Below are 27,984 nucleotides of genomic sequence, written 5' to 3'. Positions count from 1 at the left end.
TTATGTATTTCAAATCACCATTTTTTGTTTTATTCCTACTATTTACAAGCAAGGGCGGAGGAGAGACATGAATAGCTGCGCAAGTTATTTTAACACTAAGTTAATAAAAGTCTGCATTAAATGTATTATCTTACAAAATAATCTATGAGAGCCTAGAAACATGGCTGAGCCAACATTATGTGCTGCTTCCGATACTTCCAGGAACTTCCACCGAACTGTTCTCTCTCCACACGTAAAAGGCCCGCACGCTGCTGGCAGAGACCAGTGCCTGCGTTCATCAGGCCGACGTTCTGAACATGTTCTTCTTCAGTTCGGCTGTTTTCTCCTCGATTTTAGCGCCACAGTCCTCTGCCGCCTTTTCAATGCCTTCGTGGTACTTCTCCAAAGCAGCTTTCAAACTCAGGAAGATTTCCTAGGTGGAAAGTGAAACAGTAAGAATCACCCCGTGCGTCAACCTAACCTGATAACGAGTGGCAAGAATTGTAGCCGTCTCATTAAAATGTTTTAGTAATATTTTAAGGCCCCAGTGATGGTATACATATGCACACACATGTGCACCCACTCGTTTCAAGCCTTTCTTCTGCAAGCTGTGCAGGCACATCGAGAAAGTGCTTAGAACAGAGCAGAGACGTGCAATGATGACTTGGATTCCAGGATGTAAGGAGCGGAGTTTTAATTACCAGGGGAAAGTTCCTACTTTGGAGCTTTTCATCTGCACCAGGCAGGTACCTGGGTGACTGACTGCACACCACTACACCCTCTGCATCTGGCCCCGATCACCACTGAAAAGCTACGTAAACAGATTTAATAAGGAATCGGGAGGACTGAGAAATACACGTTAGAGCCACTTTTAATAAAGTCATCAGGTAATCCTACTACAAGCAATAATGAGTTTTCTAGAAACATCTGTGGGTGTGCTAAGAACTTAGAAGACAATGAGAGAATAATTTTCATAGATGGAACAAAATAAAAGCAGCCAGTTAACCTCCATACATTCGCTTCTCTCTCACATTTTTCAAAGTGTCATTTTGACCTTTGCGTTATTCATTTTTCTGGAACAAAACAATTCTCAAACCTTGGTACAAGAAAAAGTGGTATTCTGAAAGTTAGTGTTTCATCACTGAAATTAAAGAACGGTCCTTTTCCAATGGGAGGAAAAGCAGTAAGTGGGTGTGACGGGTATAATGTTCTTAATTTTAATTGTCCCTCCCATTAAGTCTTTCTTAAACCTACAGTTTGTCTGCTACTGACCTTAGGGGTTTTTTGTTGTTGTTTCAGGAGAAACAGAGAGACGCACATGAGCAGCAGAGGAGCAGAGACAGAGGGAGAGAGAATCACCAGCAGGATCTGTGCTGAGCATGGACCGCGGAATGAGGAGCCTGATATGGGACTGGATCCCAGGGCTGTGAGATCACAACGTGAGCCAATACCATGTCAGGGCTGCCAACGTGCCCCACTACTTACCCTAGTTTAAATTTTAGTATAGATACTACCTGATTTTGAACAAACTATATAGATAATTTAATATGTTGTTACTTCATGTGCTTCAAAAACGAACAAAACTAGCTCCGGATTCTGACACCTATGCAGGTTTGAGAACTATTGCTCAAGGTTCAGTGAATATAAACAGATGCTTAAGGCTAAACACTTTCCCCAAAGCCAGACACAGGTAGTTATGAAATCATAATACAAAAATAGAAGAGCCTTATTTTAGATCTCTTATTAGATCTCTAAGATCTAACTGGGCATCAAATTGCTACAATAATGGGATGTGAATCATTAAGAAAATAAATCGAAGTTTTATTTCTTAAATCTTCAAGAAAAAACAAGGTGAATTAGTTGGTAGCTTGTGTTAACACCATTTTAAAAACCTTGGGGCTCCTGGGTGGCTCAGTCGGTTGAGTGCCTAACTTTGGCTCAGGTCATGATCTCATGGTCCATGAGTTCAAGCCCCACACTGGGCTTTGTGCTGACAGCTCAAAGCCTGGAGCCTGCTTCGGATTCTGTGTCTCCCTCTCTCTCTGCACCTCCCTTGCAGTTCTCTCTCTCTCAAAAATAAATAAACATTAAATATTTAAAAAAAAAAAACAAAAAAACAAAAAATCCTCAGCACATTCAGCAGCTCTAGACCAACTTAATTTCCGAGTTCCACAGAAATGTACATTTATTCTTACTAAAAACAAAGCTGAATAAGGCAGTACTCGTGAGAAACTATTAAAACTAAGTGTGTTTGAATAAAAATACACTATCTAAGTATCTGAACCAACCGCTTTCAACACTCCCAAAGAAACCCTTTCCTTCTGAGAACAAATGGACTCTCACAGAGGAACCCCCACCCCCCCGATGTAGCCTCCATTAAGTAAGGAATGTCAAAGCCATTCCAGGGCGCATCCACAGAAGCAAGCAGACTCTCATGGCCTTCATAGGAGGTTAATGACAATAAATCACAGCCCTCACAAATGCTGTTTTCGTTTCCAATTAAATTTTGTATCCAGGGGCGCCTGGGTGGCTCAAGTCGGTTAAGCGTCCAATTTCGGCTCAGGTCATGATCTCACTGTTCATGAGTTCGAGCCCCACGTCGGGCTCTGTGCTGCCAGCTCAGAGCCTGGAGCCTGCTTCCGATTCTGTCTCCCTCTCTGCCCCTCCCTTGTTCATACTGTCTCTCTCAAAAAGTGAATAAATGTTAAATACAATTTTTAAAAAATTCTGTATCCAAATGGAATTTCATACTATTAATTCACCCTAATTCACAAAATAAGTGCATCTTACTGTGATGGCTTCACTAATTTTTTTTTAATTTTTTAATGTTTATTTATTTTTAAGAGGGAGTAAGACAGAGCACAAGCAGGGAAGGGGCAGAGAGAGAGGGAGACACAGAATCGGAAGCAGGCTCCAGGCTCTGAGCTGTCAGCATGGGGCCCAACACGGGGCCTGAACCCACGAACCAAACCCACGAACTGTGAGATCAGGACCTGAGTCAAAGTCGGATACTTTAATGACTGAGCCTCCCAGGCACCCCTGGACACAGAGTTTTAAACTCAAAATCTAGTCCTGTGGTGTCTAGTATGGTAACTACTTGGTACCTGTGGCTATAAACCTGATACTCCCATCACTACCTGCTCCCCAGCTGCATGAGCCACACTTGTGGCACTCGATGGCCACGTGTACCTAACGGCTGCATACTGAACAGAAGCACATTCCCCTTCCTGCAGATACTTCTACTGGACAGCCTTGGTCTGGGCCATTTTCTCACTTTTATTTTTTTAATTTTTTTTTTTAAATGTTTTATTTATTTCTAGGAGAGAGACAGCATGAGTAGGGGAGGGTCAGAGAGAGAGGGAGTCACAGACTCTGAAACAGGCTCCAGGCTCTGAGCTGGCAGTCAGCACAGAGCCCGACGCGGGGCTCGAACCCACGAACCGTGAGATCATGACCTAAGCGAAAGTCGGACGCTTAACTGACTAAGCCACCCAGGCGCCCCCATTTTCTCACTTTTAGATCAGAGAAACTGAAGGTTCTAGTTGGCCCCTGAACAACACAGGTTTGAACTGTGCAGGCCCACTTACACACGAACTTTTTACAGTACGGTGTTGTAAATGCATTTTCTCTTCCTCATGGTTTTCATAACACTTTCTTTTCTCCAGCCTGTATACTGTAAGAATACAGTACATGAAACATATACAAAATACATGTTACCTGACGGTTTATGTTATCAGGCTACTAGCTAACTTTTTTGGCAAGTAAGAAGTTATACATAGAGTTCTGACTGCATGGGGTTAGCATCCCCAATCCCCGTGTTGTTCAAAGGTTAATTGTATGTAATCTCCATGGGGTTTTATAGCCAGTCATTATCTCAAAAGTATGTATTAATTCATCAACCAAATACATGATTGGGTACCTTCTACAAGTAGTACCGGGCAGACAATAGGAAATGCAAATATGCTTCCTGCCCTAATGGAACATAAGATCCAGACCAGATTGGATACCAAGTGCTGAAAGTATGGCTAATTTTGTACATTTTAAACACTGTAAATATTATTTAACTGTAATCAACTGAAATGTAAACGTAAATAGTCATATGCTGCCAGTAGCTACCCCACTGGACGGCCCAGATTCAGATACCTGGAACAGAGCAAAAGCGTTGTAGCATTTGAGAGGAGGGAAACCAGAGATACCATGCAGGAACCAGAGAAAGTTACACAGAAGCTGTACTTTCTACGAATCATAAATAATGGACATGATTACCTTCGATCTAAAACTTTAAAAGTCCTAGGGGCGCCTGGGTGGCTCACTCAGTTAAGCATCCAACTTTGGCTCAGGTCATGGTCTTGCGATTCGTGAGGTGGGGCCCCGCATCGGGCTCTGTGCTGACAGCGCAGAGCCTGCTTTGCACCCTGTCTCCGTCTCCCTGCTTCGCCCCTGCTCGCGTGTGCACACACGCTCTCTCTCTTTCAACAACAAATAAACATTTAAAATAAAAGTCTTAGAAGGCAGGGATCATGCCTTCCTTATTCACAATGTATTCTGAGAAGGTGCAGTGCCGGGCACCCAGCAGGCGCACGGGCCACTAGGAGAATGAGTGACCAGATGAATAAACTACAGGCAAACAGGGAGCTCCCGTTTTCAACAGGAACGTGCAACAGTGATGTTCAGCAGGAAGAATTTGGCAGTTACTTAGTATTCAGGGCAGATCTGATGCAGAGAATCCTAAGTCAAGGAAGAAATTTAGCAAGGTTTTGGTACAATCCAGGAGCATTACAAAATTATGGACAGAAGTAGAACAGAAAAGGGTTGTTATGAGCAGTTGCCATTGACTTTTTAAAAATCCTAACGTTAACTTGGTGACTGGATGTCAGGATTATCTAAACAAAGTCCAGAATTCCAACTCTTTGTGATAGAAAGTGATGCCATAACATGGAGACGTTTGTGAAGAAGTGGAGTAAAAGGAACGAGAGAAAGGGAGGCAGAGGGGAAAGAAAAAGTGAAGTGGGGGAGGGCTGCCGGAAGATGCGGGATGTCCCCTGGATGTCATTCTGTAAATGTGACATTTGTGGAGAAGGGCAAGCCCACAGAAGATACCCAGCAGAGCGCAGGTGAGGTGACTGGACAGAACAGGAAGCCCAGGTGAAAACCTATCTAAATCCAGGTGGTGACTGAAAGCAGACGAGGGAAGTGCCTCTGGGAGAGAGGAGTCAATGAAACAAGGGATGTGAAGATCGTTAGGGTCCCAGAGACCAGCACAGCGAGGCACTGGGCGACCCAGCCCACCTTTTCCTTTCCACGCAGGGGCTTACAAAGGAAGCTAAAAGGAGCCCTCTGTCAAAATGCACCAAGATCCGCCACAGGATTTAGCCTCCAATGGGTACCACTGTGCTGTGTAGACCCAACGGGTAGCACAGCGCACACTGGGCAAAGGTTACAACTTTGCACCTTCGACAACTAAACCCAAAGTTCTGACCCACGGTTCCACGCTGCTCTGCAGAAATACTTCATGCGGAAAGGGCCCAATTCTGGTCAACATTTTTATTTTGGAGAAAAAGGCACGTTGGTCAAGTGTGCAGGTGATGCCATGCCATGAAAAACAGTTAAAGTGAGTGATACAAAGACTTCAAATGACCTTGATACATTGAAATCCACATTGAAGTAAATAAATGAAGCCTTGAAGAAAGAATAGTAAAATTGTGAATTAAAAGTTCCACGGAACGGTTGCATTAAAGTACGGTGAGACATTTTAACTAGGCAGAACTACATGTGGCAACGACAGGGGTCATTTAATTGATCACCAGCTCAATATGTGCCAAGGGCAAGATGCTGCTCTAAAAACCCAAGCCAGTGTTACACTTCATTAATAGGAGCCCTGTGCTCTGGGGCTGGTCACACCATTATCTGGAAGGCTATGTTTAGTACCGGGCCCTACATTTTAAACAGAATCATGACAAGCAGGCAACAGAGGTGGGGAGACAGTAAACAGGGTAGTAATGAATCTGAAAATTAAGCTATATAAAGAATGGCTGGAAAACTGGGGCTCATTAACCCAGATGAGAAGGCTGAAGGAACCCATGATCATTATCCTCAAATGTCTGAAGTGACATTAAACAGAGGAGGATACAGATTTGTTCCGGAGAGATCTTGGTTCACTAGAGTATAGAAATTGTATTTTAAACTAAAAATGAGAAATAACATTTTAACCACCAAAGCTGTCCTAGTAAAACAGCCTGGGTGGCTGTGGGCTCTGTGATCCTGAAAGCAATGAACCGGAACGTCTCAGTGGTGCTCGAAAGCCACAGTAAAAAATTCCAGTTCGCAGATCCCGTTGCTGAGGATTCTGATTCAGGACATTCAGGTGGGGGTTTGTGTTTAATTTTCAATTCCCCTTGGAATTCTAATACACAGCCAGTTCTGGAAGTTTCAAGCTAGAGGACCATCCGAGTTTACAAATATTTATGAAAAGCACACTACAAAGAAGGCGCCAACTGAGGCAGGGTTTGACATACCCAGATAACAAACTATGTAAATGCCATTGTCAAGAAACTTGAAATGTTACTGGCCGGACACATATGCACTGAACACAGTAACATAAGGCAAGCCCGGCACCATTTATGGTCCTCAACCGACGGGCAGGAAGTGCTCACATAGTCATCGCTTCACTGACTGAGCTTGACCCTGTGAGAACAAAGAAATATTAACTGATTGATTGATTTGGTTAAGAAGTAGGATCAAATATCTCCGAAGGTCTTTGTAAGCCACCTTCTAGAGATAAACGGAGGGCCAAAGTCTGAATCTTGGTGAAGATCCAGCTAAGAGGCAGGGAAAAGAGAAGCAGGTGAAATGTGGAAAGGAAAGGAAAGAGCAGAAAAAGTCAGGACGGTGTGTCGGGCAGGCGGGGGAAACACGGCCATTGTCTTTTCCATTCTTCCACCCTTTCTCCTTTCCTTCCCTCCGTGGAAGCCTCAAGACAGCCCTCATGTGCACACACGCACCTACATGTGCCTACCCGCGCAACAACCTCTCAAGGGGATAAACGTTGTTCCCGAGAACAGGGGAGGGGCGTGTTTGCAGTGGCTTTTAGCATTGATTCCTTGCAAACCGGATGTGGACGGTGGAAGGTAGTAACAGCCGGTATTTAAATAGTTTTCAGGTATCAGATTTTAGGAAACCTTGATCCAATACAGCAATATAGGTAGGGTGAAGAAGAATGAGGAAGGAAAAAAAAAAAGAGAGGCCATGGGATTTTACATGATAAAGGGCTGTTTTTGTGACTTCTGGTAGCAGTTTAGGACAGTCTTGAGGATATAGGTCAAACTTTATTTATTTATTTATTTTTTTAAATGTTTTATTTATTTCTAGGAGAGAGAGAGAGAGACAGCGTGAGCAGGGGAGGGTCAGAGAGAGAGGGAGTCACAGACTGAAACAGGCTCCAGGCTCTGAGCTGGCAGTCAGCACAGAGCCCGACGCGGGGCTCGAACCCACGAACCGCGAGATCATGACCTAAGCGAAAGTCGGACGCTTAACCGACTAAGCCACCCAGGCGCCCCTATAGGTCAAACTTTAAACATGAGGAGAAAATAGGGCACCTGGGTGGCTCAGTTAGTTAAGCTTCTGACTTTGGCTCAGGTCGTGATTCTCAATTCACGAGTTCCAGCCCCACGTCGGGGGGCTCTGTGCTGACAGCTCAGGTCCTGGAGCCTGCCTCAGATTCTGTGTCTCCCTCTCTCTCTGCCACCCCCCCCTCCCCCGCCGGTTGTACTCCCTCTCTCTCTCAAAAATAAATAAAACATTAAAAAGAAAAAGTTAAGAGAAAATGAGCTATCATAAACGTATCAGGAATACTTAGGACATCAGCAGTTAAGAAAGGGACAGAAGGTAAACACTTTCTGTGTGGCACCACACTGACATTTGGAAGACAATGCAGAAGTCAAGATGTCTGTCCTCATGAAACTTAGAAGTCTTTATGAGATGCTAAAATAAATACACTGAAACAAACAAATAAAAGCAGTAAGCAATTTTCAGGAATTGGGATAAAGATACCAGTAAGTCACCTCACACAGGGACTAACCTTAGCTATTTCGTTTCATGTAACAACCCAAACACACTGAACGCTGATGATAAATCATCTTTGAAATCCTTTTATCAGGACCAAAAAAAATGTAGTAACTGTTTAGAGGACAGGACTTAAAATCATTATCCAAGCTCATTGACCAAAAGAGGTCAGAGCCTTTCTGGAGCCCCTGCTCTTACCGCAGAGCGCGGCACCGCCAAGCCGGGGGAAAGGTGAGTGAGGAAAAGGCGTGAAGCAGACATACAAACGAACCACCCAGGGTCAAGGGAGACAGAACCAAGGAACGAGGAGGTCAATTCTGCTTCAGAGAACGGACAAAACGAGGAAGATGGGGCTGACGGGACCGCCACCGTGAACTGGCGAGGCTGTGTGAAACTCGCCTGTGAACACACACTCACTTGGGACTTCAGTCGCTCCCTTTCAGTGGCGTCCTTCAGCTGCTGAATTCCCATTTTAATCTTTTGGATTTCTTGATTAATCGTGGTGACTCGCTCATAGACAGCTCCTCTTTTTTCTTGAACTTTATTGCAATCTCTAAAGGAAAACAGAGACAGCGAAATTTTAATTCCGCTCAAGCATCTGAAAGGGAAACATAAACTCTAATACTGACTCCAAAGTGACAGCATCGATTTGTTTGACAAACCCAAACCCCTTCTAGAGGCATGAACGCAAATGGATGCAAACTGCATGCGGCGCCGCCCCCAAGGGCTATTACTTAAAGCAGAGTCTAGACCTCACCCACCCCCCCAGGGGTGCTCACTCCTGTACTACGGGTGGGAACGTGAATGGGTACAACTTTCCTGCAAGGCAGTTTGGCAACAAATACAAATCCCACCAGTTCTGCCCTTTTTCTTCACCTGCATGAGGAAGAACAAAGGAAATCTTTACGACTACAGGCTGAAGCAGGGACCTCATGGGACATACATGGGGTGTATATTCTACAAATGCAGTCTCTGGGGCACCTGGGTGGCTCAGTTGGTTAGGCGTCTGCCTTCAGCTCAGGTCATGATCTCACAGTCCATGGGTTCGAGCCCCACATCAGGCTCTGTGCTGACAGCTCAGAGCCTGGAGCCTGCTTCGGATTCTGTGTGTCCCTCTCTCTACCCCCTCCCATGCTCCCACTCTGTCTCTCTCACTTTCAAAAACAAACATTAAGTAAATAAATAAATGGGAACTGACCACAAGCACACTGGCTAACAACGATGATGACAACATGCTCACTGAAGTATTCTTACTGAAATTAAAAAAAAAAAAAAAAAGACCTTTTCTCAAAATACAGATGCTATCACGCCGCAGCCCAGCTGGACTGGAAGACGGGCCCGGAGGTTCGTCTAATGCAGCCCTAGACCGCTTCCGTGAGTGCACGGAGATGAGCAGCAGCACCAGAAGCATCAGGCAAAGGAAGCAGAGGTGGGACATCCAGAAAAGGGAACAATTAGGACCTAAAATATCTCTCCACCTGCACAGAGCATTCGGAGATTCATAATTAATTCATCTCTCTCACCCAAAGCCAGGGAACCTCTCTGAGGGTAGAGGAGCTTTGGAATCTCAGGACGGTGAGCACATGCGAGCTTTCCCACTGATTCTAACACAGTAAAGCGACAATGACTCCGTACTCAATCACCGTGCGTTTGTACTGCTTGACGTCTTCGTGCTTCTTATTTATTTTGAATTGTGCTGTGGCAAGTTTTTCCTTCTTCCCAATCATCAGTCTTTTGAGAGAATTTTCCTCAGTCTTCAATTTCTTCAGCTCTGACTCATCACTCTCAATTTGGTCCTCCAAGTTCAGGCTCTGCGTTTTACCACAAGTACATGAAGTCAATACAACCAATCAGGATTCGTAAACAAGAGGAATGTCTATTTCTGGAGATGAGCTCTACGAAGATACAGTTTGAAGATGAGAAGAGCCCCGAGGGCCTAGCAGCCGATGCAGACTGTCCGGAGGGAACAGGAAGGCGCCGGGGACACTGGGAATGGGCAGGACACCCAAGGGGTTTGTACGGTGTCGCTCACCGGCAAGGATGAGAACGGAGGTGTGTGTTAGTGACCAGCCGGGAGGCTACGCCGAGGGCGCTGGGCCTGAAGTAGAGGAGGAGGAATAAGGAAGAAGGGGAAGCACGGGGAACCGTTAAAAGCAGCGTGCCTCAATCTCTTCGGGCTGACTCCTGATGGCAGATAAGGGAGCATGTGCCTGGGAACGAAAACCCCAGACAACCTCCCCTTCTAACCCCCACTTCCCTCCAAGAAGACATCCTTTATCAAACGCGAAGTTACTGATCCCAGGGACAGTCTGGATTACCACGACAGAGTGAAGAAGTAAAAACAGATTCTCGAGCTTCCAGCCTGAGAAACTTAAGTAACACTGGCATTAGCTCTGGGTCTTCAGAGCAGGGACTGTGTCATAGACTGAAGTCTCCTTATAGACCCCAGGGACAGCGTTAGGTCAGTAAGTCGGGACCTTATGCTTGGTGGGAAGATCATTTCCAACTGTTAGGACAGGTTTAAAATTCCATTACTTTTTTCCAAAATTCACATGGTGATATGCCATGTTACTTACTTCATTATTCATCTCATCCGAAAGTTAACATAGGCCTTACCACTGCTGTGTTTAAGAAGAAAACTGTTTTGGGGCACCTGGGTGGCTCTGTCGGTGAAGCATCCAACTCTTAATCTCGGCTCAGGTCATGATCTCACGGTTCGTGAGATCGAGGCTCTGTGCTGACAGCTCAGAACCTACTGGGGATTCTCCGTCTCCCTCCCTCTGCCCCTCCCCCATGCATACTATCTCTTCCTCAAAAATAAAACAAGTATTTAAAAAAAAAGAAGAAAAATGTTTCATTGCCCAGGATACACCACCACATGTATTATTCTCTAGAACGATCCCGCTTTTCTTTAGGGAAATAGCAACAAAAAGTAAAAGCAAATCCAAGCGACAACAGTAAACCATTACATAATAAAAACAGTAAAATTCTACAGAATACAAACCTCTTTTAAGATGCTGGTTAATTTTTCCCTATTATCTGCAAGGTCCTGTATTTTCTTCTGATATAACTGTACTTCCAGTTGACATGAAGGCAAGCACTCGACAGAGTCTCTATAGATTTCATATTTTTCCATCACTTCTTGCTTTGAAAGAAACAAAAAAACAACAACAAAGTTGGAGAGTTCCCTATATGAAACTGTAGCCCTGTCGATTTGTTTGCTGTTAAATAATTTCTGCACTTGATACGGCAGGCCTAAGAGGAGAGAACAATTAACTTTCTGGGTCAGTAAGAAAGCAGTATTACCGACGTGGCTAAGTACATATAATTCTGTTTCTTAATTGCCAAATATCCTTGCATCACGGAAAACGGCCACAATTTTACTAAATCACTCAGGGAAGTGCCTTCCAAAAGTTATTCATAAGGAGTTTAAAAGAGTTCGTGTATGCTAATATTCAAACTACTCCTAATTACTCCTGGGCAACTGCGTTACCAATTATAATCTTCCTGTTCATCTTCATAATATCTATTGCTACAGCAGATTCTTTTTAAAAGAATAATTCGTCTTCTGAAATGAGAAAATGAACACGTTTACTACAACTAGTGGAACGATACAGACTTCCCTTCCTTCTCCCACGAGCCTGTCCGTCCGCCCACCTTATTTTGTCTTCAGTGAATCGTATTATTGCTCACTTTTCTGTTGCCTTTTTCTTACTAATTTGTAAATACTTCTGCATCTCTGCAAGTCATGGATCTAATCCCTCTTCCTCTCATGCACTATAAACATGTTCCGTAGGTCTTCTCTATAGCTTTTGGATTTCCAATCTTCATTTAAAAAAAAAAAAAAAAAAAGATCTATCCTAGTTCAAGATTATACAAACATTCTCCTAAAATTTCTAAAACTGTTAAGTTTTAATCCACATAGAATTTATTTCTGTAAATGGTGCCAAGATGTAGAGCCAGCTCCCTTTTCTTCTAAATGAATGGCCAACGGAGCCAGAACTGCTTATTAAATAAACTACACTTTTCTCTTAAATACTCAGGTCTATTTGTTGGCTTTCATTTCTTTCTGGGAATCTCTATCTATTCCTGTGATAGGATCATAAGGATCAAGAATGACCAGAATAACGAATTTAGAGATAAACCAGAAACGTTCCTTTAAGGGAGTTTAGAAACCCTGCCTCACGAAGGATGCTACACTGTCCGCCTGCTCCCACCACTGGCCTCTCCACCTCCGTCCATCTCCCACAGTAACCCATCATCTTCTTACACATCAATTATATCATGTTCCAACATCCCTTTTAGATTAGTCAGCGGCAAGCCCTTGCTCCCACAGTAAAACCCAGCACCCTGAATAATCTGCCTGGTGCCTGTTTTTCTATGGTCACCTCATGCCACTCCCCTTCTTACGCATAGGGTTTTGTTCTTTGAATGCGCCTTGCTCCCTTCTACCTCAAAGAATTTGCAAATGCTGTTCCCTCTGCCTCCGATGCTCTTCCATGTACAAATTTAGTAGGATGAACACTGTTTATCCTTCAGATGTCAGCATCAATTTCTACTTCCTTCCCTCCCCACCCCCAGAGTCTAATATACTGAATTACGCCACTGTCATTGCATTGTTTCAGAGAACCCCATACTATTTTTTGTTTGTTTGTTTCTTTTTTTGGTGCTTTTTAAAAAGTATTTTTAGAACGGTTTTAGGTTCACAGCAAAACTGAGCCGAAGGTACAGGGACTTCCCATGTACTTCTTACCCCAACACATGCACACCCTGTACATTTTCATAACACATATTATAACCTGTAATTATATAATTGGTTATAAACTTAATACCTTTCTCCATCGCATAAAGTCAGTAGGTCTTAAAAGGGCAGAGAATTTCCGTTTTGATCAACCAGGACAAGGTCTCAAAACTATGCTGCATAATTGAACAAATGTCTTGAAATTATACTTCCTCTCCCTACACCTGCTTTAGAGAAAAGCTACATTCTAGAGAAAAGGGCAAACCGCTTAAGAAAAAAAGCAGCGTAGAGAAACTGGACACCACAAAAATTAACACACAATCAAACAGAGTTGCTAAAAAGAAAAATATATATATATATAGAAAAGTATTAAAATTACCAAAAAAGAAAAAAAGGAACCTCACCCTGGAATTTTTAAGTTTCTGGACCGTATCTTTCATTTTTTCTTTATAATTTTTTAGCTTCTCTGGAGAATCCACAATTTTTGTTTTCAAGCTCTCTTGCACTTCTTTCAAAGAAACCACTGACAGTTTTAGTTCATTCTGTTGAGGAAACGAACGTGTGTGAGGCATGGTAATAAAATCGGCACCTTACCATCACAGTCATGGAGAAGAACAAGGAACTGGGCCTCTGCTCCCTGTGCTGGGGGTGACTGTACAACCTTGACCGCATCACTCGCCTGGGTATTTGCTCCCATTTGTCTGTGGGCCTAAGACCAAGCCCCTGGGCAGGACATTCAAGGCCCTTCACCGTGCCCCCCTCCCCTCCTCGCCAGGGTCCTCTTCCGCCGTGCTGTGCCCCACTCTACCCACAACCTAATGCCACGCCTGGGCTTGGGAGGTGCAAGCATGGTCTCTCTGATCAGCACAGTCCTACTGAAAACCGTCATCCCGCTCCCGAGCGCCCGCGAGTCCCACTGGTCCCCTGAAACCCCGCTCCCACGGCCTTCTATAACCGGCGCCATCACTGCACGTGCAGCGCCGTCATTACGTACTTACTATGTGCTGCTCGATTTGACTGAGCGACTTGGGATCGTGCAAAGTTACCTTTGTGCTCCCAGAACGCAGACCAAGCACTAGCCCCTGGGGGGGTGCTCGATACGCGCTCGCTGAATTAGAACAAATTTCCTCAGTCTCCTGAATTTCAAACCACTTTAGGGAACTGAGGTGAAGCGCATCGGAGAATGCTATTAAAACTTTTCTGCAAGTCTAAGGGCGCCTGGGTGGCTCAGTCAGTTGAACGTCTGACTCTTGATTTCGGCTCAGGTCATGATCTCACGGTTTGGAGGTTCAAGCCCTGCATCAGGGTCTGTGTTAACAGCGCGGAGCCTGCTTGGGATTCTCCTTCTCTCCCTCTTTCTCTGTCCCTCCCCTGTTCACGCTCTTTCTCTCTCTCAAAATAAATATTTTTAAAAAATTTTCTGCAGGTTTAAAATTATATAAAAACAAAAATATCCATATGAACTTCCTCCGAAAGTATTAGCCAATAAATTATGTTTACACTGTTTTGAGACACTATGACTCGATGAATCAACACAGAAAGGTTTCTAAGAAACATTAAGTGCAAGAATCGATTACAGATCAATATACAACACAAAACAGAATAATTTCTACAAAAACCGAATAATGAAAAGCAACAGACGACCATACGCATTCACATAGGGTGCACACCACGTCCGGGAGAAGGCAGGGAGGGTGCATGCTACAGGGTGCGCAGGCCCGAAGAAGGGGGGGCCTTTTGTGTCTCACTCACCGTCTCCTGTCTCTTGCTACATATATACAGATACACACGTGTGTGTCCCTTGAGTATTTCCCAACCATCACTATAGGGCCTGTGTAACTTGTATACAAATTATTTTTTTAACTAAAAAGAACCACAAATGATCTTACATTTTGATCAACTAACTCGGAGGGCAGTGTTGAATGTTTGAAACGATTTATCTGCTATTTTAGCAAAACACCACACTGTCTACTCCTTGATGCTCCACAACGTGCAACCGTGTTGTCACCGCTAAGACGATGAGGCTCGACGGTGACGGGTAACTACTCATACGCTCCCGTTAAGTGAACACAGGAGGGGCGAGGTGAGGCGCGACTAGCGCCCTCAGGTACAGCCACACGGGCTCGTCCACGTAGACAAGCGTCATCTGTGACACACTCAGCTTTCAGGCCATTTTCACTCTCCTCACGCGTTTCTGGGCTTCCATTTGCTAACAAACAGTAGTCAGCTATTGTATTTAAATCGAAAAAGGGAGAACCACGTGACCCTAAGAACGCGCACAGTTCAAACACGCCTCCACACAAGGTATTCAAGCCTTCGGTGCTAGTTGTATGAAAAGACGCTTACCAAACGCTTGGTTTTCTCCGAAATATCTGACTTCTTTTGGGAATTTCCGTCTTGTAGCACTATCTAAGGAAAAAAAGCAAACAATTCTTTTCTCTAACAATTCAAAACAGATTTAAATTTAGCCACTCAGAGCTCTCTCATAGAATAAAGGTAAGAAAGAAGAGGAGTTAAATGGATTAGACCAGAATATATATTCTCAAACTTTCTCTATTCCGGTTACCACTGCTCCAAAACAAATTATCTAGCCGTTCCTTTATTAAGTAGTGAAATCCAAATAACCGCAGGAACATCTATGCCCTAAAAACTCAGTAGCCCTTTGGAAAGGCAATACATACAAATTGTGAGAAAAAACATTTAGTCTTAAATAACCACAACTACTTCCAAACTGGATGTGTGTCCCTGTTATGCACTGCACAAATGCACACATCTTGGAATCAGATTGGACTTAGACATTCTTGTTTCCTGTTCTTTGAGGTTTTCCCCGTAGTACTGGCTTTTTAGCATGGCCAGTGTCAAAACCCAGCTTCACGAGATACAAAAGTAAGGTAACGTGTGCTGTTATTGTAACTCTGGACTATTTTGAGCTGCTGTTTGAAACGGGGTAGGACAGATGCTGAACATCACGGTTTCGCTTGACATTTTAAAACGTCCTGAAGCACCCCTGCGGGCCTGCTGCGGTGTCCAGCGTGCCACGTGGCAGTTTGGGAGCAGCAGGGTTAGAAACAGGAAAACCCTAAAAAATTCTAGTCAGCAAGACGGCATAGAACTCGGACAACCCAAACACAGGGCGCATGGGGGACAGAAGTATCTGTCCATTCTAAGGGGCGCGAGCGGGCACAGCCAAATAGCCTATAGCGTTAGTAACTGAAGGTAACGTGCTCTTACCCCCTCCACATCCACACCCCAAAAAGGAAAAAGGTTTTTTTAATGTTAAGCTAAAGTCAGACGAGGCCACGCACACGGAGCCGGGAGGCCAGGCGGGGGAGCCCTCACCCCGCGCCACTCGGGGTCACTTGCAGGAAGCAATCAGCCACGGGCGCGCGTCGGCAGGAAGCTCGCGGCTGGGGCTCAGCCTCCCCACGGCCCCGCCACTCCGCCGCCGAGAAGCCGCCGGCACCCCCGGCTCGTGGGACCAGCCCTCGCTTCGTGCTGCCGCGCGCCTGCGCCAAGCTGCCCTCCTCCGCTCCTCCCACACGAACCCACGTTTGCTGGGAAGAGGAGGCGGCCGTGTAAGGTTTACGGTCAACAAACACAGCTGATACCGTTTTTTGGCGGAAGTCTTGGTTCAGTGACTGCTGCAGCTCCTGAATATCGTCCGAAAGCTGCTGGAACTCGGCTTGCTCTTCCACGGGAACAGAGCTAAACAGCGAGAGGGATTAAAATAACACGAACCATGTCCGTAACCGCGCCAGGCCAAAACCGTGCCTGTCCTCGAATCGCTCGAATGGAAAAAACAAACAAAAAGACTATCTGCTTTCATGTTCCCCAATTCTCTCCCTTCCACGGGACAGGGATTTAAAACAGATGACCCGACCTCGACCACACAGAAAATGAAGCTCGGACCGGCTCGTTCAGCCTTCCCCCGCCCCAAGGCGGGGACCCCTCGGCTGCACACCCGCCCTGCCGCCTGGGCCGCTGACACGCGGGGCCAGGCGTCCCTTCCTGCTCCCGTCCGGGCGGCTCCGCTCCCGTCCCCAGACGGCCCGCCCTCGGCCCCGCCCGGCCTCGCTCACGGCCCTGGCGGCAAGGCCCTCCCTCTGCCCCGGGCGGCCCTCCGTCTGCCCCGGGCGGCCCTCCCTGCCCCGGGCGGCCGGCCCTCCCTCTGCCCCGGGCGGCCCTCCGTCTGCCCCGGGCGGCCCTCCCTGCCACGTGTGGCCCTCCCTCTGCCGCGGGCGGGCGCGGCCCTCAACTTCCACGGGAGGCCTGGTCGAGACCGGTGGTTTTCGTCATCGCTTCCCCGACTGCTAGGCGGCTGAGTAACCTTCGCCCGTGTTCCTCCGTTAAGTCCCTTTTTTGAGCTCTGCCCGTTTTCCGCGGTTGGCAGGACGTGTGCGTGAGGGGCACCCCGCGGGCTGCGGGCAGAGCCGTGGTGCCGCAGGTGCTGCGAACACCGGCTCGCGGCGGGTCACGTAGCTCTGCGCTTGGGTCACGCCCGGTTTAGCTGCTCAGCTGCGGTGTCGGCCTCGTACCCCCGTCTCCACAGCCGCCTGCTGGCTCTAAATCTACACACGGGCAGGTGAGGACCGAGCTCCCCTGAAGCGGATCATCTCAAACCCGTCCATCAGAAGGGATAAAAAATCCCTCCGCTCAAAATCTCGCATCTGGCCAAGGAATCACAACTCCTGAGGGGCTCGCCTGTCCCACCGAGGAGGCAAAGCAGAGCTCTGTTGAAGGGAGTAAAACGTTCCCCAGAATTAACGGGCCTTAAGGGACAGAAAGTCCGGTTAGTTACTGGTCACCGACACCTGTGATTCCAGACCCGCTCTAGGGGGCAAGGTGACACTCCGCATGTCTCAGCCTAACTCCCTGACCACAGGAATAAAGTGAAAGGAGGTCCTATGTACCAAGAGTTAGAAGGAAAACGAGGAGTTTTCTTTCTTAGAACAGGTAACTTCAGACCGTCTCTAGTTAGGGAGGGGGGAGGGGGAGGGTGGGGGTGGAGGCCGGAAGCGGCCTCGGGACTGCAAAGTCCTACCCACGATTCACTGTGTGTCGTGAAACTGTATTTATTTGTAAATCGCCTACTTACTCAAGTCGCTCCAGTTTCATTAGCGCCTCCTGGTGTGCAGTATTTAACTGGTGCATTTTGTCCACAGAAGATTTCTATGAAAGCAAATGTCGCATCAGTGCCGTTCCCTAGAAACAGTGGTGTTTAAAACGTCTACCATCCACCCCGCAAAATGCCGACTCCTCATCTTTCACTGTCGGAAATCAGAAATTTGAGAGAGAATAGGCGTCCGTGATGAGTGAACTGAGAACTCCGTTACGTGTTCACACATCGACGTGCAGTTCTTGCCATGGTTAGGCACTGCGCTGAGTGCCGGGACCAGTACCCAGCAGGACGACGTTACAGCTCGGACTTCAGTAGCTCCTTCTTGAGGAGTCGGACACACGCGTGGAAGGCCGGAGAAGCCCTGCTACCGGACTGGATCCCAGGACCTGGCCGGAGCTGGGTAACGGTGGGGGCTCCCTAACACCGACAGCTGCTGGAGCTGTGGCTTAAAACATGAGAAACCGGCCGAGCAAAACTGTGTTTCCGTGTGTGTGTGTGAGCACATACACATGTAAACTCTGGAGAGTTTGTGATGCTGAGGAAGTAGAAGCTTAACGTGACTTGTGCAAGGAAGCGCTGGTATAGACAGTGTGGCTGGAGCTTAGGTTCGGCTTGTCTGGTTACTCTGGCACGTTTCTAAGAATAGGATAACCCCAAGCTGAGGACAGATGGAAACAAATCACACAGATGACCCATAATCTTTCCAAATTCCCTAAATTGTTGACGAAATGAGTTTCCATCTGTTAAACTGATTTACTTGGCTTGAATCTTATAAGGCAACGTTGGGCAAGTTTGACAAACAAAGCATCCTTTTAGGCCATTCTTTAGAAAGCAAACATAAACCTCCAGTATCTCAATTAAAAAAAGAACAAATAGACCTGTTACTTTTTCTGTTTTCCCTTACAATTCCTAATATGGGAAGAGGAGGCTCAGCTCCAAGATGAAAACAAAACGCCCAGCCCTTCCCTAACGTGATCAAATTGCAAAGAAAATCTTCTGATATATGGTTCCCAGTCATTAAAATCTGGAACTTTATATAAATATTCAAATAAATTGGGCTCTACCAGCCATATGACAATTAGATACCCGTGAGGACTATTTCAAAACAGGTTAGCAGCTCATCAATGCTGCTGCTGATCTGGTATGTGACCCCGAAATATATTTAAATCTTACATATTGCCAAAGAAATTCCATGTATGTCTCCCGGCACGCTTCTCTGAAGTGAATAAAGTTGATGATGCCACTTAAAAACCGACTTGTTCGTTTTGCCTCTAAAAGAGAAAGCAAGACTCCTTAAATAAATTGTTGAGACAATGTGAAAATAAAAACTCGGCCTCTCCCCACCACACACATGGCTCGTAGTATACAGAATAAAACTGAGTAGGTGCTATCATTAGCCAAAGTGCAAAAAATGTGCTCTGATATAAAGGCCAGGATTATCTTTGCCTTAATAAGTTAAAAAAAGGCAAATCATTTCTGGCTGAGAGAGAATGACAGGGAACAGATTTACTCTCCCGTCTTAAACACCTAGGAAACCAGACAAAATAGGTGAAGCAACAGATTTTAGACACTGGATGACAGGCACCATGGGGCAGCAATCCCCGAGACAAATGAGTGACCCCCGTTCGTGCACCAGGCTGCTACTTGGACTTTTCGGGCTGCGCCCCAGGGAGGGAGGCCACCAACAGAACTCACAGGTCCTGCTCAGTCAGAGATAGAGCTTGGAGTTTGGAGAGGCCAAGGTAACTAGAATTTACGAGTTCTAGAGCCTTGGCCTTTCCAAACTAAACTCTATCTTCCTGACAGTCTTTGTTCTATAAATATATTGTTTGTTCAGGAACAGAGAAACGCATCAGCATTATAAAGGGAGCGTTTCTTTTTAAATGTTTTTTACTGCTTATTTATTTTTGAGAGAGAGAAGACAGTATGAGCAGGGTTGGGGGAGGGGCAGAGAGAGAGGGAGACACAGAATTGGAAACAGGATCCAGGCTCTGAGCCATCAGCACGTAGCCCAACGCAGGGCTCAAACTCATGAACTGCGAGATCAGCATCAAGTAGCCTGACAAACGTGTCATCTGAGCCCCACAGAAGGACTGGCAGAAAAAACTCGTATCAGATATCTGAGTGTTTTCCAGATTCAGCAGACACTATAGACACAGCCAAGGAAGTGAGCAAATGTGAGCTGGGTCGGGGGGAACACGACAAATAGAAATTCCCCAAAACGCACATTATAATCAAATTGCTAAAAACGTAAAAGGAGAAAGTCTTATAAGCAACTAGACGGAGGAGGACCCAAAAGAATAAGTGCAGACTAACGAAGCAAGTGGCCTGGATTACAAACTTTCATGCAGGAATAGGTGCAAATGCCTTCGGAGTTAGAGCGAAGATTCCCTGCAAGACGCAGCACATTAGGAAGGTGAGCTCCCTGGTGGAAAGGTAGATTGGGGAAAGGAAATCTCCCATGCCGGGGAGGAAAGTGACAGGTAGCTCTGTCCCTTAGCCTGGTCTCTGGTAATGAAACAAACACTGAGAATTCTAAACCTTGAGCCGATCGCCATGGGGATTTCCGGTTTGAATTAAACTATGTATGTGGCCCGAGAGCTACCAAAATTAGGAATGAAAAAGTGCTCTGGCCAATGATAACCTTGGAACAACTGAGAAAAGCAGGAAAGTATATCAGGAGGGATGTAGCCTCGAGCCCATACGCAGAAGACCACAGGACTACTAATGGAAGACACGCTTCAATTTACACTCCAAAGGCACGCACACACAGTACTCGCGCACACACACACACAGAGAAGAAACAAGCTGTCATCAGCGTGTGGGAGGCAGCTGAAGCAGGACGAATGGGAAATTTACAGCACGAAACACCTGTGCTAGGAAAGAAGAAAGTTGTCACATTAATGTCCTCAGCTTCTACCTTAAAAATAAAAACCAAAAACCAAAAAAGCCCAGCTTTTGTGCAGATCTACAAAAGAAAAAAATTCCGGTTATAGGATATGAAAAAAATTCATCCTTAAGAATGGGATACACTTTCTAAAGCTAATTTCCTGTAGGTTTTTTTTTTACATTTATTAATAGAAAGGTAACATATTAGATTGAGTCAGATAATAAAAATTGTTTTAAATCCCCACTTACTTGGATATAGAATATCAGCAATCTCAAAGTCATTCACCCGACAGATGGGCAGAAAGGAGTCCCTTGAAGATGAAGTGGAGACAGAATACTGTAAATTATATACAAACCATAGGATATAAACATTGTATTTTCAAAGAGACTTCTGGAGATGTTTCGCAACATCGAAAGACCAAGTCAGAAGCCTACTGCTGGGCAGGGTCCTGCATACAGAACCCTGTGTTTTCGGTGCCCTGTACGAGCGGGCATGCCACAGCAAGGTACAAACTGCCACGGTATAAATTCTAATAAACAACACACCCTCTTCGAGGTACTAGGACTCTTTAAGAGCTCGAAACACTCCAAACAATGTTAGATTCACAGCATTCATTCCGCGAGCGGAAGTGAAAATGCCACAGAGGGAAGGAGGCAGTCAGTGGTACCCGGAGGAAGCCTGCATTTCTGCATGTCCTGATGGAGTTGGGAGGGAGACGATAGAGATGCTTTCTCTGAGAAACCCTGTCATTAAGAAAGCATAATGTAACGTGAATGTGAATTTAGGTGGTCGAAGAAAACAAACCCAGTTTACTCACAGGTGGATAAATAAATTGCTGACGGGTAGGAAGCCCTCCATGATATGTGGGTACATGACTTCGGAGTTCACAGGCATCTAAACGGGACACAGACGCACATCTGAGTTATCCATCGACTAAACAAAATGAGAAAGATCTTCAACCGCCACATAATTTTAATCATAAATTGAGATTGAAATAATCCTATGATCATTAAATTTTTACACTTAGCCAACAATACAGATCCCAGCATAAAGGTGGAGTTGTTGCTAATATTATAATGCTAGGTTCACAGCAGGAGCTCAGTAGTGATGTTTTAAACAAACAAAACAGTGAAGGGGCAAGGTTAGCACTTACAAGGTACCAGGAACTCGGCTAAGCATTTTATACGTATTCTTTTTTCATTTTTATGAGAACCCTAGGACCGTGTGCTACCCCCTATCTTATCAACAAAGAAACTAAGCCTTAGCAAGGCTTCATGGCAAATATGCAGCAATGCCTCTGAAGTTCAAACAATATGTAATCACACTGGTGAGACTAAGGATATTACATTTTTAGTAAAACTTCAGATAATGACCTGAGGAGGTAACAACAATAACAAAATTAAGAAAAACGACCTTTCCTGCTAGAAATATCTAACTGGCTAAAAGTGCAGTTGCCTATTTCGATTATTTCCAATCTTAACACGTGTCTTCTCCCCTATTTTGCGAGTCCTTCCCCAGAAGAGAACAGGGCCCGTGAAGAGTCCGCTGTCGTTCACTCTAGTCCCTGCAGACAAGCCCGTACGTCTGTGATCTCACTGACCTGTGCCACATACGCCTTTTACTTCTGTTTTCATCTTCCTAAAGCTATCCCAGAAGCCACGAGAAGGCCTAAGATTCTTCTGTAGGTGACACTCATTCTACATTAAGCCTTTGACTTTGTTAACAATGAAGTCGTGAACTTTTTTTTTTTTTGTAATTTATTTCTGAGAGAATGAGAGAGACAGCGTGAGCAGGGGAGGGTCAGAGAGAAAGTGAGACACAGAATCTGAAGTAGGCTCCAGGCTCTGAGCTAGCTGTCAGCACAGAGCCTGATGCGGGGCTCGAACTCACGAACCGTGAGATCGTGACCTGAGCCGAAGTCGGACGCGCAACCGACTGAGCCACCCAGGCGGCCCTGAAGTCGTGAACTTCTTATCCTGAAACCCGTCTGCAATGCGAAGAGAAATACCCCAACAGAACGTAGTTTTGCCTCATCTTAAACCCACCATGTAAAAGTGCTCCAGTCGGATCCCATACACTATTTGTAAGGCTCTCATGTAGATCATGTGCAGGACTTCGGGCTACAAGAGAAAACAACTGGTCAGTCTCGGACGCAGGACTCTGGGACCGTATCGCCACCGTCATTACCATCCAATGTTGTCACCAGTGGATGCAGAGAAGAACAGAGAAACACAAGGACTCTATTTCCCTTGAAATATTTAACTTTTTCCAAATTTTAAAACACCTCTACACGCTTCTCAGTTTGCTCAGATGGAGGAAGTGGTCAGTAAGATCAGTTGTTTAGGCTTCTGTACAGAATGAAAGAAAGTATATCCAATCCAACTGAAGCAATCCATCCACATTAGGGGACGGAAGAAGGGTTAGTCTTTCAAAACAGTCTGCAGCCACATGGCAAAAATAACAGCACACTGAGGGTATTTTTTTTTTTAAATAAAGACCATGGGCAAACTTAGTTCACACTTTAGATGTTAAGGTATCCTGAGGTGTTACAGTTAAGTGAACACCATGACCTTGGGAACATAAACTTAACATGGTAGCCAGGGAATTTGAAAAGTCTCCTCTTCTAATACGGTAGTTGCCAAACGCTGGCCTGGAGAACCTGTTCTGATCCATATACAAGTTCGTTTATTCAGAGATTATTCATTCCCTCTTAAAGAATTAAAAAGGCCCTGAGATCACAAAGTTTGAGTTCTACATCCTTTAACCACGTTTTATTACATTATCACTTCAAGACCAACACAGGAAAATGGAAGGAGACTTTGGGATTTTCTGTGACACATAAATAGTTCATTTTTGCATTTAATAACTAAAGAAATAAGAACTATGCCTGTCAAAACAACTCAATCCCCCCTTGGGGCACAATGCAAGAAAATTAATCTGCAAGCTTCCAAAGAGAATTGTTTCTAAACGTTTTTTTTGTGGTTAGAAACCACTCGGAATAGGTTCCTTCAAGCCCTACCAATAAATAATGTGCTCAGACCACCACTCCAATAATAATAAAAAAGTTAATATACTTTAATACGTTTATGATTTAGAAGGTTTATTTTTAAGAAGACTACCATATTAAAGAATCGAATTCCTAATGGGAATGTAGAAGTCACCCCACATATAGACTTAACATTATTTTAAAATTACACGAGGTGAGAGATTGCTTCTGGATTAAAATGACTGACTTATATCAAATGGTAGCACATACGCTCCTACACACCCTCCTCCAAACTGCGGACCTAAATAGTTTCATTTATATTTAAATGCCATCAACCACACGCAAATCACATTTTACCTTTGGATTTGGATAAAGATCATTCTTGGAGAGGTTTTTACCATCAGCTCCTGTTAAGATTTTGTTGCGAATATGAATCACAATCTCTGCTACGTTATATCTGGGGAAAGACAACGTTTCCATCCTGGGAATATCCTGCTAGGCTGAGTCTGAAGGAAGAAAAAGCAAAGATCAGTAACCTGGCAAGAGCAGCCCATCTCTTTATCCAGAAGCTGATACACAGGAGTAAAATTAACAAGCTGAGGTTGAATATTCATAGTAGTGATAGCTATCATCAAACATCCCAGAAAGAGACACAAATTATATGTGTGTATATATATATATATATATATATATATATATCTCCTAAATTATACATCTATATTATAAATATGGATATATGGGTCCTAATATATCTTTTATTCTGAAATGACTCCACCATTCTCTAGGCTTCCTAATGCTGTTCTCTCTCATGTGGAAAAGAGGACTTTGTGTGGAAAAAGCATGTATTTTTCTTTTTTAAATTTGGGGGGCATATAGTGTAACAAGTTTGGTCCTGAGAATTAATCCTCAAAGAAAGATATAGAGGCAACACTATCAGCAGAAGCTATATATAAACAGTAGCAATGGAAGGCAGATCATAAACTGAAGTCTGACCTTACGTCCTAGTCAATGTACACATACTGAGATGGTGGTAAGACTTAAGATGCACGTAGGAAGAGAGAGAGGAAACAATACAGTAAGAATACAAGGCTGTAATGGGTAGGAATTCCAATCACCAGAGAAAAGAACTTTACAATAACAAACTTTACAACAACGCAAAAAACACTTTCCCCTCATGTACCTCAGAGGTACTGCCACACGTGACCCCTAGATCAGTTCTCAGTGTCGCCCCCTGGGTCGGGGGCCATCTGGCAATGGCTGAAGACACCTGTGGTTGTCCGGACTGGAGTGCGGAGCTACTGGAACCTAGCGGGCAGAGGGCCAACGTGCTGCTGAACAACCGAAATGCACAAGGCAGCACCCCCAATAAAGAGTTATTCAGTCCAATCGTCAATTACCCTGAGGTTAAGAAACTCTGCCCTAGAGCCTTGCATCTAACTAATGCCTGCCACGGTGTATTATGATTATGTTTACAGAACTGACACTACACTTTGCGCCCCAAGAAGCTAACACTTTTTAACTTCCTTCTTATTTCTAGCTGTGCCTGGGGTTACAGCAGCAGCAGCAGCAGTAACAGCAGGAGGAGCTCCAGACAACAGCACCCCCCCAGACCCCCCGCCTCCACTCCGTTAACCATACCCAATTTATTACATACAGATCTCCCCACTCAGAAAGGGAGTAGCGTAATTCAAGAGATTCCATGTGGATATATTCAGTTTTGCAAACCAACTGAAATGACCCACAATTCTGGAAATCCAATTCTTTAGGTTCCTAACGTTGCTTAGACTACTACAGTTAAAAAGAAACTTGTGGGGCGCCTGGGTGGCTTAGTTGGTTAAGCGTCCGACTTTCGCTTAGGTCATGATCTCTCGGTTCGTGGGTTCGAGCCCCGCGTCGGGCTCTGTGCTGACTGCCAGCTCAGAGCCTGGAGCCTGTTTCAGTCTGTGACTCCCTCTCTCTCTGACCCTCCCCTGCTCACGCTGTCTCTCTCTCTCTCCTAGAAATAAATAAAACATTAAAAAAAATTAAAAAGAAACTGGTAATTTGCCTAAACTCTGATAAATGTAGAAAGCCATTCTGAAAGATGGCTGACAAATAGCTTTCCACTTCTGCTGGAACACGTGCAAATGTCACAAAATTCCAAAATTCGCTAACTCTCAAGGCAACTTTTTCCCTCTTCAGTCTGGTTCTAATGATTAGATAAGTCTTCTGATGGTGCAGACATCTGTTCATTGTAACCTTTACCCACGGGTCCTATTTCCAGTCAATGCAACTACAATGTATCAATCTCTGTTCACATGACACCACTTTTAAAAATGTGAAGAAAGCTATCAAGTCTCAGCTCAGCCAGCTCTTCTCTGAGGTTAAGTATAATATAAGCATAGTTGCTCCTTACATAACATTATTGTGGAAACTTTGCCGTTCTCCTCCCTTTCCTCTAAAGCAAACTATTTTGTCAATGTCTTCTTACAATGTAATGCCCAAACCACATACAATACTCCGGATATGGGTTGCCCAGGGCAAGATGATCAATACAGTAACACTGACCACTGCTGATGTAGTCTACGACTGTAGCACTGTCTGTCTGTCTCTCTCACACACACACAGTCACAATCAACTAAAAAATCCCAGAACTTCTTCAGTGTGACCCACTTATATGAAGCCGGGACTTCTCCATGTTGTTCTTAGAGACTTATTTGAACCTTAGGCAAGCATTTGCACTTCCCATCTCTGAACTTCATAATTTCAAGCTTTCATTCCATAACCCGCATCTTTCTGACTCCAAATCCTGACACACTTCACATGTCAGGTGTCCTTTTCTGTGTGAATACACATTCCACATTTCAACCTAAGTCACGGATTTTAAAACCATTGATAGACTTGGCAAAGAAGGATTGTAGAAAAAGTCACTTTTCCAAAACAAGCCACATCTGGGTCAAAGATTCTCACGATAGAGAAAGAAAGAGCAGGTGTAAAATACCTACACAATCATTGTCGCACACCCTTCTCTAATATGTCTTGCACACTGTCATCAGATTAAACCTTATAAACATCAAATGCCTTAGGGAACATCTTTACAAACATAGTTCAATTACCCTACCCACCACATAAATTCAAATTTTAGTGTTGGTTTCTGAAACTTTCCAATATATAACGAGTCAATGCCTTTTCTGTTTCAAGTTAGTCTTCTCCAAGATGTTTCCCAAACTTTCAGTGCTTCATTTTGGAATCATCTGCCATATGGAATTCCAGTTCCAATTCATTTACCGGGTGGGGCGGTAGAAGGCCTTTGAACTACACAGTAGGAGCTTCTTGTGGGATAAAGTATACAAATGACCTAATAATATATGTGGAGTGACCCTCAGACCGCTTAGCAAGGAAGCAGAGATTGACTGCTAATTCTCCCTCCTGTTTCTTAGGTAAACGCAACACCAAGACGCTGAGCCCAGTAGATATTGACAGAGCACCTCTCAAATTGAACACGCTTCGTTTTCAAAAAACAAAAAACAAAAAACAAAAGAAACCAAACCTAGTTCATGGAGATCAAAACTCCAGAAATGACTCTCAACCTCAACAAAGTACTGTGAAAAGTTTCCTGAACTCATTCAGAGAAAAGGATCGTCCTACGCATGCCCAGCTCTTTTCCTTCGACTCCTGGATTAAGGATGATCTTTTTGCCTTTCTTGATGTTGTGGGTAAGCGACGTGTGAGCAACGGAGATCTGTCGGAAGTTGATGAGCATCTCAACCCTACTGCCTTCTAAATAAATGGATTAAGTATATATAAATATATGTATATGTATAAACTTATATGTATATAAGTTTATGTACGTATATGTACATACGTGTATTTATATATATATACATAAACACAAGCTTCAAATGGCCAGCTTCAGCTCAAGCGTCTTCTCACACAGTCTATGCGGCACCGGACAATCATTCGTTTCGTAGGAACGGGGCTCTGGTTGCTTCTGGGACCAACACCAAATTCAATGGGCCCCCACCTGCCGGGGGCGGGCTCCTCCAGCCTCCTCCCCAGCGCAGCGCGCCACGAAAACACCGCTCGGCCCGGCGTCCGGGCTCGCGTCCCCCCGCGTCCGGTCGCGTTCACTCACCGCGCCAGCCGCCCGCAGGAGAGCCGCGCGCCCCGGGAGCCGCTGCAGGTCCAGGAAGAAGCCAGCCGGCATCAACCGTCGCCTCTTTTCAAAC

At 44.9% G+C, this 27,984-nt stretch overlaps 1 protein-coding gene across 2 annotated transcripts; it reads right to left on the bottom strand.

The window, feature by feature from the left end:
- On the bottom strand, positions 1 to 27,984 carry NUF2 (NUF2 component of NDC80 kinetochore complex). 2 transcript variants are annotated; one of them, XM_039245957.1, is made up of 14 exons: positions 27,891 to 27,984; positions 24,134 to 24,282; positions 22,836 to 22,910; positions 21,608 to 21,684; positions 21,039 to 21,100; positions 19,074 to 19,171; positions 17,877 to 17,950; positions 16,390 to 16,486; positions 15,128 to 15,190; positions 13,186 to 13,323; positions 11,045 to 11,185; positions 9,676 to 9,851; positions 8,458 to 8,593; positions 1 to 412 (listed from the first exon to the last, which is right to left on the bottom strand). In XM_039245957.1, the coding sequence occupies exons 2-14, from the start codon at positions 24,254 to 24,256 to the stop codon at positions 278 to 280; spliced, it is 1,395 nt and encodes a 464-aa protein (XP_039101888.1). In that variant the 5' UTR covers positions 24,257 to 24,282; positions 27,891 to 27,984; the 3' UTR covers positions 1 to 277. The 2 variants fall into 2 exon arrangements, with proteins under 2 accessions (XP_039101888.1, XP_039101889.1); XM_039245958.1 differs by lacking the exon at positions 27,891 to 27,984 and adding an exon at positions 27,780 to 27,846.

This window comes from Hyaena hyaena, unplaced genomic scaffold, assembly GCF_003009895.1.
Source record: "Hyaena hyaena isolate Hyena2069 unplaced genomic scaffold, ASM300989v1 scaffold_275, whole genome shotgun sequence".
NCBI classification, from domain to species: Eukaryota; Metazoa; Chordata; class Mammalia; order Carnivora; family Hyaenidae; genus Hyaena; species Hyaena hyaena.
The sequence above is the reverse complement of the archived record's forward strand: the minus strand, read 5'-3'. Positions and strand labels throughout refer to the sequence as shown.